Source organism: Bubalus bubalis, chromosome 8, assembly GCF_019923935.1.
Source record: "Bubalus bubalis isolate 160015118507 breed Murrah chromosome 8, NDDB_SH_1, whole genome shotgun sequence".
NCBI lineage: Eukaryota > Metazoa > Chordata > Mammalia > Artiodactyla > Bovidae > Bubalus > Bubalus bubalis.
This window is the reverse complement of record NC_059164.1, coordinates 51,322,337-51,340,862: the sequence shown is the minus strand read 5'-3', so window position 1 is coordinate 51,340,862 and position 18,526 is coordinate 51,322,337. Positions and strand designations below refer to the sequence as shown.

The 18,526-nt window shown below is 37.4% G+C and overlaps 1 protein-coding gene across 4 annotated transcripts in view; it reads left to right on the top strand.

Annotated features, from left to right (window-relative positions):
• The window catches only part of MET (MET proto-oncogene, receptor tyrosine kinase), a 116,315-nt gene that overhangs the window by 17,524 nt on the left and 80,265 nt on the right, over positions 1-18,526 (top strand). For 3 of the 4 annotated variants that reach the window (XM_006069689.3, XM_006069688.3, XM_044946635.1), the window contains exon 2: positions 13,579-14,795. The exons of the other annotated variant lie outside the window; for it this stretch is intronic. In XM_006069689.3, the coding sequence (XP_006069751.1) occupies positions 13,593-14,795 (1,203 nt within the window). In that variant the 5' untranslated portion in view covers positions 13,579-13,592. The remainder of the gene's footprint in view (positions 1-13,578; positions 14,796-18,526) is intronic. 4 annotated transcript variants of the gene reach the window in all.

The following is an 18,526-nucleotide window of genomic DNA, read 5'->3' as shown; positions in this document are numbered from 1 at the left end:
AGATGTGCACCCACCTGGAATGCACAAACTAGAGGGCAGTGAGTGGGACAGGAGGCTGGAACTGCCGACAGGTGGGCAGCACCTGTATGGTTAGCAAGTTTTTTTGATATCTTGACCTCTTTTCTCTGTTTCTCTCCCTCAAACACACATACACTGCTCTGAATTATTTTTCCTTGATCAGTTATATAAATGCAATCCTGAGCACACTTGTTTTTAAGTTGTCCTAACCTTTTGGTTTATTGATTTTTCAAAGATGCAGAGTGTTTACTGAGGTTCAGATATTGGATTCAATTCTTACTTTTCTGTTCTGTTCTATTTTTATGAGGATTGCTTTGTTTGGCATTCTTTATTTAAAAGTATTTAAGGTTTCTGTAGAAGGTTTTATTTGGATCTTTTATTCTCTGATTATTGATCTCAATGTAGTGATATTTACACGCTTTTTTCTCTCAACACAGAACTGCGTTATGTTTACACAAGGAATCCACATTTATACAAAATGTGGCCAGTTTTGTTATTCTATTCACATTATTTTCTTATTTTCTAAAAGCTTTTTTATACTTAGCCTGAAAAGAAAATGTTATATACTGACAAAATTCACCTTGAAAAGTGTCCCTGGTTCACTTCACCACCAGAGAGTCTACCTGGTAATTTTGATTTCCAGAAAAGTTCTCATATGTGAGCAAAATAAAATTCAGGCTTACCCTAAGAACTAAGTGCAAAGAGTGGTAAAGGAGGGCACCCCCTCGCTCGACCACTCTGTATTTCAGGGTCGCAGCCTGGCCTTTGGCATCCTTATGTGTCTCCTCTTTTTCTGTTTCCCCCTGGATGCTGCTCTCTCTTTATGTGACAGTGGCCATGACATAAATAGGTCCACTTACCACCAGCATTCCTCTGCAGGCATTTGATTTCTGCTCTAGGTAACACCGGAAGAGATTAATCAGTTATATAAACTCACTCGTGAGCACAGTTCTCCCCATTTGGAATTCACTGTGTCTTATACTGAGAGCATTTTCAACCACCAAGGGAGGGAAATGTGTGATTCATTAATGAGTAATGTACCGGCTTCCTCTCCATGTCTCCCTTCAGTGGTTCACATTCAGAACATTCAGTCAGGTTCATCCTAATCAAATCCTGTAATTGACTGCAACTGGAGAAGATTGCTAGGCTATTTTTTTTTTTTAATTTAATTCGTGTACTTAGGTGTTTCTCAAATGTGACCTGTGGGTTTGAGTTATTCAGGATTTCTGGATTAATTGAACAAAATCTGATAGCACTTCTGCACAATCTGAACTATAAAATTGCACCTTTCCATTAGGCTGAAAAATAATTTTAAATAGTTTTATGGAATTTCAAGAATCTTAGCACTTTAATATTAAAAGTTTAATCTTCACATTTTCAAGGGCAGTGAAACATTCTTACCTGACCTACAGCTTATTAATGGGACAAAGGCTGTCCATCAATCGAGATACTGACAGTTCAATGTATTTTCTGAACAGGACTTTTCAATGATATGCACAATGATAAAACAAATGTCCATTTATTCTTAATTCCCAGAAGTTGAATACTTTCAGCCATTCTTAAAAGGACAAAGATATTTACTAACAGAGTAAGACTGTGTGAAGGATAATCTTGAGAATATAATGGAATTCAGTTCTTTTTATCTTTACTAGTATCATATCAGAGTTAAACAATGATCTCAATCATATGTTACAGCTGGAAAATGCAAGTTGGCTTTTTCTTGTGCAATGATTCAGTCATTTTCAACTTTTAAAATGTTTATTGCAAGAAGGGATACAGTATTAGATAAAAATCTGAGTAAGAGCACTATTTGGGTCTCTTTCAAAGAAACAACATTTGTGTAATAATCAGGAGTAATTGTTTAGAGCAGCCACCAAAATAATATTTATAACACATTAAAATCATTTTGTGCCATGTTTCTTTTCTCCTATAGAAACCTACATATGAATTTTAATAACCTTTTTATTATAAATAAAGTATGCAAATAAATATAGGAATTCTTTTTCTGTTTCAGAAATTTCATGTCAGTGACAGGTTGCCATATAGACTGTAATAAGCACACAAATCTTTTCCTTGATTTTTAGGGGAAAAAACCTTTATTTTATATGGTTATATTTTCATAGGATCTTTAAAACCACCTGTTGTGAACAGGTTACCCTGATAATCACTTTGAAAACAGCATATTTTAGATACACAGCATCAAAACATCAACAACAACCCCCCAAAAAAGTATGCACTTTTGCAACATCTGTGTGCTATAAAAACCTAAAAAGTACTGTTCTACTCCAACTGATAGATAGGTTTGGCCAAAATAGTTTCAATCTAAGTTCTGTTACTAAAAACGGTAATTATTCCCTTATTTTTCTCCATTTGCTTACAACTCATATTGTCATGTAATATACATTCATGGGACATAATTATACTAAAATTTTATTCATTGTTTAATATGAAATTCAATTTAACTAAGCATTCTGTATACTCATTTGCTAAGCCTCAGTGGTGATGTGGATTTACTTTTCTTTAAAGAGGTAAATTAATAGTTCCTTCCTGGAGAAGGCAATGGCAGCCCACTCCAGTCCTCTTGCCTGGAGAATCCCATGGAGGGAGGAGCCTGGTAGGCTACAGTCCATGGGGTCGCAAAGAGTCGGACACGACTGAGTGACTAACACACATACACACACACAATAGTTCCTTGTTTGTTGTTCTACGTTAGTGTGGAAAGCCCTTACAGTGGCCTTTGTCTTAGAGTGCAATTTAAGAAGGACTTCAGGAACTTGAAATAGCTTGAGAGGAAAACTGCAAGATGGCCAAAGGGTAGAAAAATAAGAAATAATAGTATTTAAACTGTCGATGAGAGGGCTAAGGTGATGAAAGAGTCAGCAAGTATTTGGAGTGGGCTCACCCAGTGGACTATGCCAAGTTCCTCATTTTTGATGAGGGTAGGCAGAAACTGGCTACACAGCTTAGGAAGATGAGCATAAAAGCAGCATTTATTGAATGCCAAATTCCAGTGTCTCATAATTTATCTTTAACCCTCCTGTCCAACCCATGGATGTGTACCCTTATTATTCCCATGTTTTAGATGAAGAAACTGACACTCGGGGTCAGAAAGTATGTAAATGGTAAAGCCCGGATTCACATCACATTGAAGTGTGATGACACCGAAGCCCGTACTCTCTCCACTACACACGCCCTCTTCTCCAGAAGGCTTATAAGTTATTGGGAACAATGTTGTCAAGCAAAATAGTCTGTAAATATTAGACATAAAATTAAATCATGTATTTTGACTCATTTAAATATGGTCATATAAAAGAGTAGTCATGTGGGGAAAAATCATGAAGACTCCTTATGTGCCTTTGACTTACTATTAGAAATCATCGTCAAGGTAGTGTCTGGCTACATTAGAAAGGATTTTTGACATGCATTATTTTATCTTTCTGAAGTCAGTTTTAGGTTTTTTGATGATAATAACACTTAAGTGTTAAAACTTTAGACCTAAGAATTACATGTTCCACAAGGCATGTTTTAAAATTTGCTATTTCAACAATCCAGTAGATCTGTCACTTTTCAAGTTAGGTTGCACATTTAGATTTTCAGCATTTATCTTACTGTCTTCAAATCCACAGACTGTACACTTTTTGGGGATAGAAACTCTCTATTTATACAGGGGCATGGTATACAATGGGAGCTCACAAATATTTGATTAATATTTGATAAGCTATGACTTCATAAGTCATGAGTGTTTATAAATATAATATTTTAAATGTCATCAGGAATCTCCTATTAGGATCTTCTTTCCTGGACTTTGTTTTTATGGGCACCCTTTTAAATTAATGGAAATAATATATAAATGTAGAAAGGGCTAAGAATTTTCCTTAGTATTTCACTCTGGTAAGTCATCCTGGAGAATTTAGCCATGACTGTTTTTATGACTGCAATTTCCTTAATATGGGACCTCAGCCATTTTCCATCATCATAAATCCCTTTTATACACTTAAAAGCAGGGTTGAAGTGTTTTCTAGCTTTTTATATCCTGACTCTTCACTTAGATACATTATTTCTATCTTTGATAGAAATATTTCTATCAAATACATTATTTCTATTTTTATGCTAAGTAAATTCTAAAGGAGATCAGCCCTGGGTGTTCTTTGGAAGGAATGATGCTAAAGCTGAAACTCCAGTACTTTGGCCACCTCTTGCGAAGAGTTGACTCATTGGAAAAGACTCTGATGCTGGGAGGGATTGAGGGCAGGAGGAAAAGGGGACGACAGAGGATGAGATGGCTGGATGGCATCACCGACTCGATGGACGTGAGTTTGAGTGAACTCCTGGAGTTGGTGATGGACAGGGAGGCCTGGCGTGCTGCGATTCATGGGGTTGCAAAGAGTCGGACATGACTGAGTGACTGAACTGAACTGAATTGAACTGAAATATTGAGGTAGAATTTGAAACTATAGAGCAGGATAAAAGCTACTATAGCACCTCAGAAATTTTAACTAGAAGATACTTTCCAAATGCAGAATGAAATATTTAATTATTCAAGTAAATAAACAATCTTTTCCAGTTACTCCAGTTACTTAAGTATTTTATATAAGGCTGCTTTTGTGCACTTGAGTTTGAATTCACAAGTTTGTAGAATCTTCAAGTGGACATTATTTGGTCAAGACTTCTTCAGGCGTAAGAAATAAAATAATCCCAATGAAACTGCTGATAAAAAAAAGAGAAAGAAAGGAGGAAAGGAAAAATTTACTGGTTCTCATTAGCTGAAGAAGACCCAGTAGAAATGGATACTTCAGCAATTGCACTAGTGACTTGCCTTTCTCCATGTCTAGGATGTTCTATCCCTTGGGTCATTTTCATGCCAAGGCGGGCTTTTTCCACCCAGTGACAAAATGGTCATCAAACACTACAAATTAACATCATCCTTAGGGCTGGTGATCTTTAAGAGAGAGAGAGATCTCCTCCCAGTATCTATACTGCTGCTGCTAAGTCGCTTCAGTCATGTCCGACTCTGCGACCCCAGAGACGGCAGCCCACCAGGCTCCCCTGTCCCTGGGATTCTCCAGGCAAGAACACTGGAGTGGGTTGCCATTTCCTTCTCCAATGCATGAAAGTGAAAAGTGAAAGTGAAGTCACTCAGTCGTGTCCGACTCCTAGCAACCCCATGGAGTGCAACCTACCAGGCTCTTCCATCCATGGGATTTTCCAGGCAAGAGTACTGGAGTGGGGTGCCATTGCCTGCTCTGCCCAGTATCTATATTAAGCCCCAAAAGACTCTGGTTGCCTTGCTTTAGTCACATGCTCACCCCTGACCAGGCTCTGGGTCAAAGGAATAGAATTCACCAACACCCAGCCTGGTTTGCAAGCTCACCTTCAGGTGAGGAGGTGATTGACAGCCCCATTAGATAGGGGAGAGTTTTCAAAAGAGTTGCCAGTAGTAGAGAGAGTCGGGGCTGTGCAAGTAAATACAGAAAATTTTTTCAAAATATTGTGCCTTTAAGTCTTTTCCAGGAAATACAAATAATTTGAAACAGTCCAAATAAGCATCATATTTTTTAAAAAAAATATAAATACACTTATAAAAACTAGATATCATGTTTTTCATATTTTAGATAATATTTTATCCTATTTGAATCTCATTTTTTTTTTTTTTCATAAAAACGTGGGATTTTTCCATTTTCCTTAAAAAAATGTGAGCAATGCTTATCTTCTAAGAAAACATTCAGATTAGAAGAATTTATATAATGGACCGAATCTTATAAACTATAAAGCACTGACTATATAGTTATAAAATATTATGATTTCTAAGAAAATTCCTAAAGAAAGCAAATTTACCCATTTCAGTGTTTTAAAAGTGTCTCCCTTACAAAACCTGTTCCATAACTCCTGTTATATTTTTTCATGAGGCATCAGTACTTGCTTACAACATAGGGGCTTCCTGTGGCACAGACAGTAAAGAATTTGCCTATAGTGCAGGAGACCTGGAGGCTATCCCTGGGTTGGGACGATCCCCTGGAAAACCGAATGGCTACCCACTCTAGTATTCTGGCCTGGAGAATTCCATGGAAAGAGGAGCCTGGTGGGCTGCAGTGCATGGGGTTGCAGAGTCGGATATGACTGAGCGACTTTCATAACACAGGCATATGCTTTGAGACAAGTTTTTGTTGATGAGGACAGTGATGGTGATGGTAGTAATGGTGATAGGCACAGGTAGTTAATAAATTCTTAGAGAATTAAGTGTATTTCTAGATTTCTAGGGCATGAAAAGCCCAATGTAAGCACGTTACAATATATGAGAAAACTAGAGGTAGATAGATGGCATACAGAGTTGAGTAGGTGGTATTACCTTTAGGTTAAGCTAGTATTTGTAGCTAATAGAGCAGTCCTCTTTAAAGGAAATACCCCTAAATACCAAAACTTTAATGACAAAGGTGCCATTGAGATAATCACTCCCAGGAAATATGTTGCCATTGAGATTATCTTAACTATCAACTAAAAAGAAATAAAGAAATGTTTTATGAGTGATTCAGTTTCACCTGCTATGTGCATGACATTTTAAGAGAATGAATTAGTCAGTCTGTTTGAATCATCTTTACGTGTTCCTTTTAGTAAGGATCTCAAAGTTGGTTAAATGGCCAGCACTATTTCAGAAAGAAAGAAAAAACAAACAGTAAAAAGACATTTTATATTGAAAGCCTGATCCAAGCATATCACAGGAAATAAATATATCAAGGCAAAAATATATGAAAGATGAAAGTATTTCTGGAGTCACTCCCAACGTAAATATTAAAATTGCTCACACAGCCTGATCTGGCAGATGATAGAGAAGAAAAAGAAATGCCAATTCAATGGCACTGGAGTAAAATGTAGAAAAACAATCTCAGAGTTTAATATTATTAGAGTTGAATATACTTCAAAAGTTCATCAATTCAACCCAGGGGTATGCTTGTAGGTATTTAATAACCATCCCTCCATGGGGGGAGAGCTCTGATTTGTAGTGTTTGCCAACTTCTATGGTGTAAATACTCCCACCACGGCCGATGTCAAGCTACCAAGATGAGGTCACTGAACATGAGTTGGGAAGAGATGCACGTGATAAGCTCCCATTAGCTGGTTCCAGAGGACTCCATCACACAACTTGTTAAACACTATAATTTTGCAAATAAGAAAGCAGCTAAAGCCAAGAGAACTGGGTGAATGCTTTGGGGTCATACAACTATGTAGCTGTACTGCCACAACTAAAACTCAGGGTAATGCCCCCCCACCCCATGCTGAGCTTCACTACTGTGAATGCGTTGTGAGGAAAGGACCATGACTGATTGATAGACCTGCCTGACTCCCTTAACCTGGTTAATTTTCCCTTGTGGGGCTCCCATAGACATTTCCATGTTGAGTTTAAACTGTCATCTGTTTGCTTCCTTGACTAATCTGAAATCTCACTGACAATTTGAAAGTGTTTTACTTATTTTTGCATCTTCAGCACTCTGCACAGTATCTGGAATACACTACATGGTCGAAAAGTATTAGTTGAGCACATGAACAAACAATAATTGAGATATTTATTGGCTTACTGTGTGCCAAGCACTGCTTATAGGGGTTTATAAGCATTCATTCACTGAATCTCCCTCTCAGAGTGACCATCACAAGAGACAGGTGCTGTAATCACTCCGATATTTCAGATGAGAAAATAGATGCTCAGAAAGATTTACCCAAGGTCACACAGACAGTGAATGGACTCAAACCCTGCAGTCTGTCTCCAGAGCCTATGCGCTCAATCACTCAGATGTCAGTTAACTGGCAGCATCATCAGGGTGTATAGCTCAGCAACATATATTTCCAAAAGTATTCCTCGACTACTTGTGAAGGACACAAACATTTCCTGGAGAAGATCCAATCTGACCAATACACACCGTTGTTAATGGGGACCTTAATTAATTGGAATGATCAGTAAAACAAGATGTTTGTTTTCTTTTTATATGAGGAGTAAACAGAAACCCATATTTTAATTTAAAATTCTGTTGTTGACATGGGCCCTAGTCCTGTATTTTTGCTTTAATAAATTTTTTAAAAAAATTAACCTTTCTTTGATTTCTCAACCTGAAAAACCGCGTCACTATTTGCTATCAAGAGAATGTAAAGAGAGTATAAGAGACTGAGTTACTAACTCCAGGGGTATTCTGCATTGTTTTTTCCTTAAATAGATTTTTTTTTCCTCCTTCCCTACTGGTTTTCTTAGGGTTTGCCATCTCACTAAGCAAGATAACAAAGAAACCCATTAATGCATTTGTATATTTTCTTGGATTCTAGTTGATTGAGGTTTAGTATCGTGAAACACTTACCTACCAACCTTAAGATATGAACCTGTTTTTTAAACATAATACAATACCTCAGATTTTTAAAAAAAGTTTTGAAGGCTCCCTCAAAAAGCCTAGAAGAAAAAAGTCATTCTCACTCCACACTATTAATGGGCATCAATTAAGATGCAATTTGGTTGTAGTGCTTTTTTTATTCTTTTAACAGTGATATTTCATTTATATTCTTCCCTTATTGTTTTTCTAGAGAAAATACAGTGATAAATTATGTATTAGACTAATATTTCCATTTTCAGGAGATACAGTGATACCATTTTGAGAAGTGCCTTTAATTTTTCTGCATAATATATTCTAGAAGGTTTAGGCACATATTTGTAGTTTGTATTGTCTTCTAATAGGACAACTTGTCTTGAATCCTTTTCTTAACAATCCTTGCTATTCCCACCACCAGCGCCAAAAATTTTCTAGTATATTTCCAATTAATGAAAATTACATACAAAAACAGCACATTTATGTGTGTTTATAAATATATGTACACATGTAAGAATCATATCAGTTCAGTTCAGTTGCTCAGTGTCCAACTCTTTGTGACCCCATGAATTGCAGCACGCCAGGCCTCCCTGTCCATCACCAACTCCCGGAGTTTACTCAAACTCATGTCCATTGAGTTGGTGATGCCATCCAGCCATCTCATCCTCTGTCGTCCCCTTCTCCTCCTGCCCCCAATCCCTCCCAGCATCAGAGTCTTTTCCAGTGAGTCAACTCTTCGCATGAGGTGACCAAATTATTGGAGTTTCAGCATCAGTCCTTCCAATGAATACTCAGGACTGATCTCCTTGAGAATGGACTGGTTGGATCTCCTTGCAGTCCAAGGGACTCTCAAGAGTCTTCTCCAACACCACAGTTCAAAAGCATCAATTATTTGGCACTCAGCTTTCTTCACAGTCCAACTCTCACATCCATACATGACCAATGGAAAAACCATAGCCTTGACTAGATGGACCTTTGTCTAGGTTGGTCATAACTTTCCTTCCAAGGAGTAAGTGTCTTTTAATTTCATAGCTGCAATCACCATCTGCAGTGATTTTGCAGTCCAAAAGAATAAAGTCTGACACTGTTTCCACTGTTTCCCCATCTACTTCCCATGAACTGATGGGACCAGATGCCATGATCATAGTTTTCAGAATCATATAGTTATATATATATATATGTATACACACACACACATGCTATGTAACTGAGCAAATTGTTTTCAAAGATGAGGTCTCTTTTTGATACTTAGAGCAGTCATGTGAGGCCATTGGACCCTGGGACTCAGAGGTGAATGAATGAATTGCCTAAAGTCACACAACTAGAGAGGGAAAGGGCCAGAACCAGAGCTCTGTCTCGCTTCTGCTCTGGTGCACTCTCCCTCTTAGCTCGGGAAGCTGTTTCAGTGTTAGTGAAGCATTCAACAGACTGTACAGATTCTTGTCAGCCAGATGTGGGACTGAATCTCGTTCTAACTGTATGACTTTGGGCAAGTTTGCTTGCCTAGAAATGGAGAATAGTAATACTTCCTATGTCACAGGGTGTTTTTGAAGAGTATATCAGAGGTTCAGCAGAATGCCTGGCACGTGGTGTAAGCACTCAATACATGTTACTGTTATTTTTACGATTATATGGTTTATTCCTTATTGAAGCTCTGCCTTGCCTTCTGGTCCAACTGTAATTTTGTAGCCTTTAAAGCCTATATCCCCTAATCAGATGCCTTCATTTGGACCCTGAAAATCATTGTGTCCTTAACCTTCTTTCTTGTTTTTTTTCCAAATCTCATGAATGTGAAGAGGAAGTCATATACATTGTGTCTTATCTTCAGGAAGCCCTAAAAGCTACTGTACAATCCTTTCTTTCATTTCTTGCTGACCTCAGATTGCATGCCCTGCTGTAGATATTCTAAACTTTCTCCTACACCCTGAAGTCAGTCCTTGGTAACTCCTCTGTATCCATCAATTTCAGCAGATGATCATATACCCTAATTTATTTTTAGATATTGAGATCATATGCCCTAAACTCCTTAAATGTCCCTATATCTTTATCTGACATCTCATCCTCTCCTGCTGTCTCAGAAAGAGAGTCTTCTCTTACATTTCAGGGCTCTTGGAAATGCCTCGTTTTGCTCTCTTGGAATGTTGATCAAGTACTTTTATCTCCCTCATTTGCCCTTTTTGTTTTCCCCATTTCTCTAGGTTCAACTACTTGTATTTCTCCTAACTGTGTCACATACTCTCTCTTGTACAAATGGCTCTCCCACTAGAAATTCCCATTCCTTGTTGTCCTTCAAGACTCAACTCCAGCATCATTTCCAGTATGATTGTTTGCCCTTCCTACAGACTGCCATAATTTCTGTCAACCTCGTGCCTCTACCAAGTGACTGTGAGGTTCGCAGGGGAGGTACCATGTTCTGTATTCCCAGCATCTACCACAGTGTCTGGCCTTTAGTAAATACCTAACAAATGTTAGAAGGAAAAGAGACCTACGAATGAGAGTCTTTCCTACAAATTAAAGTCCCCTCAACCCTCATTGTCCTTCCTTTGACTAGCATTCTACTGCCTCATCACACATTCCCTTTCAGTTCAGTGTCTGACACCACTGTTGAATCTACTGAAAGTACTCTTGTGAAGGTCAACAAGTAGCCTTTGTATGATTATATCCACTTTCCTGAGCCTTTCACCCACCGTCTGTGACACAGTGCAATACTGGCTGTCTTGACACCTCCCTGAACTAACTTACCTCCCTTGACTCCTTCCTTAGTTTTTCCAGTGTGCAAATTGCCAAGACATGGTTCATTTGTCTTTTCTTCCTTCACCTTGTCCCTCCAGGAACATAGTCATTCTTGTTATTAACCATCACCTCTGTGCAAATAACACGCAGAGTTTGTTTCTGTTCCAATCACAATCCTATTTATCCCACTAAGATCAAGTTCTGGAGTTTCATTCTTTCTAATGCAGAGATGGCAGATACTTGGCACCCATGCTTCTGCTTGCCTCCGTCTCGTCTAAGAGGGATATTATCTCACCCAAGACCAGTTGCACTACTTTCTCAGTATGAGCAGGCTTCTCAGAATTTTCATTATACTCCTCTGTTGCTTGGTACTAATGCTCTGTCGCTTGGTACTAATGCTATCTTGCTTGGAATCTTCATTTTTCACTTACTCACCTGCTTACTAGTAAACAGTGTAAAACCTATTAGTCATTCCTGTAGTAGATCCTTTTCACTCATTTCTCAACAACACATCAAACTCAACATGTTTAAAGTCAGCTTATCATATTCTTCGATCTTTAGCCTAACTTCCTCCTGCTGACTACCCTAGCTTTGTAACTTGTTCCATTCCACTTTTTCCCAGATTACACTGCTTATCCTTTACCTTGTCTTTTTTGCTCCACCAACTTAGGTGTCAAATCTTATTTATTCAAATAACTCTCACTCATCCCTTCCCTTTCTATTTTTGGGGCCACCATTTGCTTCTGGCCCTTTTTACCTGGTTGTGGGCTATAATACCTGTCGTCTGGCCTTCTCATTGCCAGGTTCTACCTGCTCTAAGTCACTTTGCCTCCAGATCAATCTTCCTAGAGTAAAACCTTGCTCATATGACTCTCTACCTCAGAATCCTTAAGTGACTTTGTATTATCTCCTAAATAATGCCTGTAATTCCTGTCAATTTGGTAGGATAAAATTATCTTTGATTTTGGAATCAATAAGATTTGGATTCAGATTCTGGCTACTACACTTATCTGTTCTGTGACTTTGAACTTACTGTTTAATTTTTATTCACTCATTTATTCAACATATATTTATTGAACACCTTCTTCGCTCTAGGCTCTATATGAAGCCCATGAGATGGAGTGATGAGCCAAACAGGCATTGTCCTTTTCTTCTGGATCTCAAACGTATTGGACTTGTCCATATTTCTCATGATCATAGTCATCCCAAGTACAGGCCATACTTTCCTCTCTTGATGCTTTTAGCTTCTGGTTTTTGCTATACAGAAAATCATAATAGCATGCACTATAGTAATTTTCATATGTGTATCATATCTCAGCTTCAGTGTAAGTTCACTGAAGGGTAAGTGCCATGTCCCATTTCCCAAACTGCAAGCACAGAGCCATGCACAGTGAATTCTGTTGTGTTTCTATGGACCTCAAGTTAGTCTTTGGCATAATTACAATGCCCAGTATGTTTTTGGAGACTCCTTTTGTCCTGTCAGAATTTCACATTTTTTAAAATGAAGGGGAAGTAGTGGCCATTTGGTTTCTGCTTCTAAGGCCTCTCTTTTCCAAACCTGCCTGTAACTATTATAAGTAGAACTCACAATGTGCACCTTCAGTTTTTAAAACCTGACTAACAAGTCCACTCATGCTTCCTAGTAGAAATACTGTCCGTGCACATAAAATGGAATGTTAAAATAACGTTCTTTTAACTAAATAGCTTTTGACTTGGTAATGAACAATATGTTGTTTTTCCCTGTGAAATAATTCCAGCATTTTAGTCCTAAAGATTATATTTTATACATTTTAAGCTTGCTGTTTTTACATTCCCAGTGATCTTACATTATTAAGTTAAGCATTTGCCTATCCAAAACAATAGGTCAATTATAGCTAAATTATAACCATACCTTTTCTCTGCACACAAAATCCTATAAACAGCATGTGATCATATTGCTTCTAGAATTTATGATTGTTTTCTTCCAAAAGGAAGCTAAATTTAGCTTAGTAATTCTACATGCTCCCAAGGAAACAATGCCTGCTGTGATTTGTAGAGTAAATGAATCTGAACCACAGTTCCTTTACTTGACTAACTGAGAAAGTTTAAATATCTCCCTAGTCATTAACCACAGATATTAAACCACATGAAACAACCAGCAAGGGGTTAAGAAAGAAATGTGCTATTTTTCTGACTTCACTGCTGAATGAGTCTAACTTAGTTGTTGTATCGTTCTTAATACAGAACATTGTTTGCATCTTATAATGGTTCTCTAAAATTACTTGTCTGTGGCTTGAGTTCTAAAATTAAAACTATGTAAAGTCATGTCCAACTGCACAATGCATCTTTATGTGAAGTCAGCTAGAGTTTTTTGTTTTCACTCAATGTAAAAATTCCAGTTAGGAAGATTTGTTTCTAACAGTCTAACTGGTATAGTTCTCTCAGTTTCTTCTTCTTTGTTTCTAATGACAACTAAACTGCTCTCGCCTTGAACGTCTTTTGGCAGATAAAATTCTCACCATGAAGGCCCCTGCTGTGCTTGCACCTGGCATTCTTGTGCTTCTGTTTACCTTCGTGCAGAAGAGCAATGGGGAGTGTAAAGAGGCACTAGTAAAGTCCAGGATGAATGTGAACATGCAATATCAGCTTCCTAACTTCACTGCAGAAACATCCATTCAGAATGTTGTTTTGCACAAACATCACATTTACCTCGGTGCCGTTAACTACATTTACGTTTTAAATGACAAAGACCTTCAGAAGATTGCTGAGTACAAGACGGGGCCTGTGCTGGAACACCCAGATTGTTTCCCATGTCAGGACTGCAGCCATAAAGCCAATTTATCAGGTGGTGTTTGGAAAGATAACATCAACATGGCTCTGCTTGTTGACACGTACTATGATGATCAACTCATTAGCTGTGGCAGTGTCCACAGAGGGACCTGCCAGCGACACGTCCTTCCACCCAACAATACTGCAGACATAGAGTCGGAGGTTCACTGCATGTACTCTCCTCAGGCAGACGAAGAGACCAGCCAGTGTCCTGACTGTGTGGTGAGTGCCCTGGGAACCAAAGTCCTATTGTCTGAAAAGGAGCGATTCATCAACTTCTTCGTGGGCAATACCATAAATTCTTCTTACCTTCCAGATCATTCATTGCACTCGATATCGGTGAGAAGGCTAAAGGAAACACAAGATGGTTTTAAGTTTTTGACAGACCAATCCTATATTGATGTTCTACCTGAACTCCGAGATTCCTACCCCATTAAGTATGTCCACGCCTTTGAAAGCAACCATTTTATTTACTTTTTGACGGTCCAGCGGGAAACTCTAGATGCTCAGACTTTTCACACAAGAATAATCAGGTTCTGTTCCGCAGACTCTGGATTGCATTCGTACATGGAAATGCCTCTGGAGTGTATTCTGACGGAAAAGAGAAGAAAGAGATCCACAAAGCAGGAAGTGTTTAATATTCTCCAAGCTGCATATGTCAGTAAGCCTGGGGCTCAGCTCGCTAGGCAAATAGGTGCCAGCCTGAATGATGACATTCTGTATGGGGTGTTTGCACAAAGCAAGCCAGATTCCTCAGAACCAATGAATCGCTCTGCTGTCTGTGCATTCCCTGTCAAATATGTCAATGAGTTCTTCAACAAGATCGTCAACAAAAACAATGTGAGATGTCTCCAGCACTTTTATGGCCCCAACCATGAACACTGCTTCAATAGGGTAAGTCACACAGGTTTCCTACTTGCAAATTATGAGGTACATGTCAGAATAGGTACCAGCCTAAAAGAGAATATCAAGGGCTTTTTGGTGCTTGGTAAATGGTATTTATCCAAATGTTTGCAAATTCTTTCCAAGAAAATTTAGAAATTGAATCTTCATTTAAAGATAGAATCATAACTTGAGAAGTTAATGTGATAGCTTAAAGAAAATATAAAATATTTTTACAATTTAGGTTTGCATGTTTGCCAACATTTTTCTGATTATTAACTTTACTTCTCATGTAAGCTTTAGTAGTTCTGGTCAGATGTACATAAAGTTAGCACAACAGCAGTTCTATAAAGCACAGTTATTGAAATGCCATGCAACCTTTACAACATTTAGAACAAGATGCTTAATTGTAGGTGTTAAAGGCTTTTTTTTTTAATGAGGTCCCATTCTCTTACTGATATATGAATTGTCTATATTCTTGGCTTTACTTAAAGAAACTTAACTAAAAACAAACAGAAAACTCTTCTAGAATGTTGATACATTAAACATTTTTAAGTGCACTAATATGCTTCTCTGAATTAATTAGAAAACTATAGAGGAAATTTTTGCTCTCAGATTCCTCCTTTGGATCTTGGCTTCAATGCCTGAAGTCCTACTTGAATGGGTATGTATCTACCAAGTTCTGATTTGGTGCTTTTCACCTGGTTGACATTTGATGTCTATAGATATAAATATTTTGATTGATGATTGTTTATACAACATAAAATGGCATTTTCACAGGAACTGTTAGGGAAATTCTTTGTTGCTTTGATTTAAATATAGTAAAGGCTACCAGTTATACCCAGAGGATTTATCCTGCTGGTCATCAGATCATTTAGGGCTAGCATCAAATTGAGAGGAAGAACATCAAATTGGGAGTCCATTGTGGCCTTGCACTTTCTTGGTGGGGACCCAGATTTGAACATTACAGACTTTCTATGCCTCCTAACCTAAGGACCACTATGATCATAATTGGATGAAAAAATGGTATAGCTTTTCTAAAGACACCTGACTTTGAAAATGTACATCTCCCTTACTCTAACAGTTTTCAGTCTAAGTGGTAAAGGTTATAATTGCAAGCAGGAAGAACATTACACATGTCCTTGATAAAAGAAAGTATATAATTTGCAGATGGGTACCAAGGACATATGAATTCAGAAACGTTTGTTTTACTTTTGCTGAAATGTCTAGGATACTTCTCCAGATGGAAACTCTACGTAGTTTATTTATAAAGTTAGAAAAATGCTTCGAAGAAAATGAATCCATCTTTCAGTGAACTAAAGCCATAACTTACTTCCTTTCCTTTCCAAAGTCTATGAATATACATAGTATACATACATATAAATTCCAACTAAGACTTATTTCTCCCTGAATACATTTTAATATGTGTGGCAAAATCTGTGAGAAGCAATGGGATTGCTCATGAGGCTACCCCTTTTCCTTACTAGAAAATGCAAAAGAATGAAAGGAAACAAAAAAACTTTCAGAAACCTGGGAATTAGGAAATAAAAGTGTAATATTAATAGCATTTCAGAGAAAACACTTTTCCTGCATCCAATAAATTGCTTCAGAAACACAAGTTTAGAAATGAGTCAACTGGAAATTCCTGCAGGGCCTCTAAAGCACACGACTTTGTTATTTAAATCTTGTGTAAATTTGTTGAAAACTAAAGAGAATTTACCTTACAAGGATATATTGATATCTTATCTCTTTGCTTTATTTTGTACATTTCAAACCCCAGATATAAAAGTATTTATCAATTCTAGAAATTCTCAAAACACAGCTGAACTTTATCCTACCCCTTTGACATTTTTAGTGTTCCAAGAGGAACAAAAAGGCAGGATTACCCAATGAAATTCAGGTCAGTTTTATCACCCAGGAAAAATGCCCAAAATGCACCAACCACACCTGAAACTATTATCACTCCCATCGCAAAAATTCTTGTGGGAAACAAGATGAAACTTGCCAACATAGTCTTCTCACAAGGGAAGCCAACTTTAATACTAGCCAAATTCCATAAAGACAAATACCTTCAAATCTCTTCATTTATTTGCCTGTTTATCTTTTCTGGTTACTGAAGGTCAGAATTCTTCCAAGAATGAAACTACCCACGTTCTCAGTTTTCATATACCCACCACAGAAAGACCTCAGGTTGTTCCAATAACCAGCATTCAGACATTTCCCAGCTTCATCTTAAAATGAAGGCACCTAGAGCCATTACTCACACTAAACCAAATGATTTACAGGATCAAATTAGTTTGGAAAGACTCTAAGCAACACAACTACTCCATTTTGTCTTGGCAAATTTACTTGGCAGAGATATCAGGTGACCCAACAATTTCCTGGAACTGAGTTATTATTTTGGCATAACATTTAGTGAATAGATACATATATTATAGTTTTGTTATTAACATGTATAATCGATCAGATCTTTATAGAGGAACCATTGTGTGCTCTGTGGACAAAGAAAGCTGCAGCGCTAACTTTCCACTGAGGCTTTGAGAGCATGTTCGCAGCAGCAGGGGTTTTCTGGCTCTCCTTGAGCTTCTGCCCTGTACAAACTGTATCTCTATCACAGGATCAGACAGAGCACCAGGAAAGGGTCTTTTAGGTTTTAAGGGTCCAGCAGCAGTATCAGACCTGACTTGCTTATTTTAGATCATGTATTATGTTGCTTTTTCCACTCTCAAATTTTATAAAAGTATATGTGCAGACTTTCATATACATCTTCTCATATTGATGACATCACTAAAACCCTCTTTCGAGTTATCTGATAGTTTCCAGAGCAGGTCGTCTTCACCTCTTAGTTATTTGTACTTCAAAACTCGTTGATTCCTCATATGATGCTGTTTCTGGAAACTTATCCCACGCCACAGATATCCATTCATGTACTATTAGTGTTGACTATTAGTTCTTCATCTTTATAGTGTAACCGTTTTCTTTGTTGCTTTTGAAAGTGACTGCTAAAGGGTTTGTTCACAGTGATTTCTACCTTTTAGAATTATGAGATTCCACATCCACAAATAATTAAATCTTTGGTTAAAAGTCTTTACTGCCCTTTTTACGCATTCATCATTCAACCACTGTAAGCATTCTAAATTAGTATTGATTGAAGTTGTTTTAGGTTAATGTGTGTTCCCTAAATGGTACATTGTTATTCAACATAAAGTAACTGAGAAAATGCCACATAATCTGGAGACTTGGAAAATCCCCAAATTTGGGCATTAAAAAAACCCCCTTATCTTCTATTTTGGGATAAACTATTAAAAATTCACTCTAAGCACATTGTTTGGATATCCAACAGTGTCATATAAGAGATTTAGTAACATGACAGTTATTCCAGGAAAAAAACTAGGATCAGTATACATTGGCCTAATTTCTTCCAAATAATCAATATTGAATAAAGGAATGGTTTGTCCTCAAATCAGCAAAGATCCTGTTCCCTAAATTACAGTACACTTACTAACAGAAGTAGAATTATGTGTTTTGAAAGATTTTTAATCAAAGTTGAAATGAAAAAGGGGTCTTTGAAATATCTCTCACCTATCTAAAAAATAGTTATGACATTATATTTTCTCTTGCCATCCCAATATCAAAGTTTTATTTTACATATAAGCATTTGAAAGAACATAAATAGACTTGTAGCAAATATTTTTACCAATATCTTGGTCATCTTAATGACCAGTGATTGATCATTTAAATGG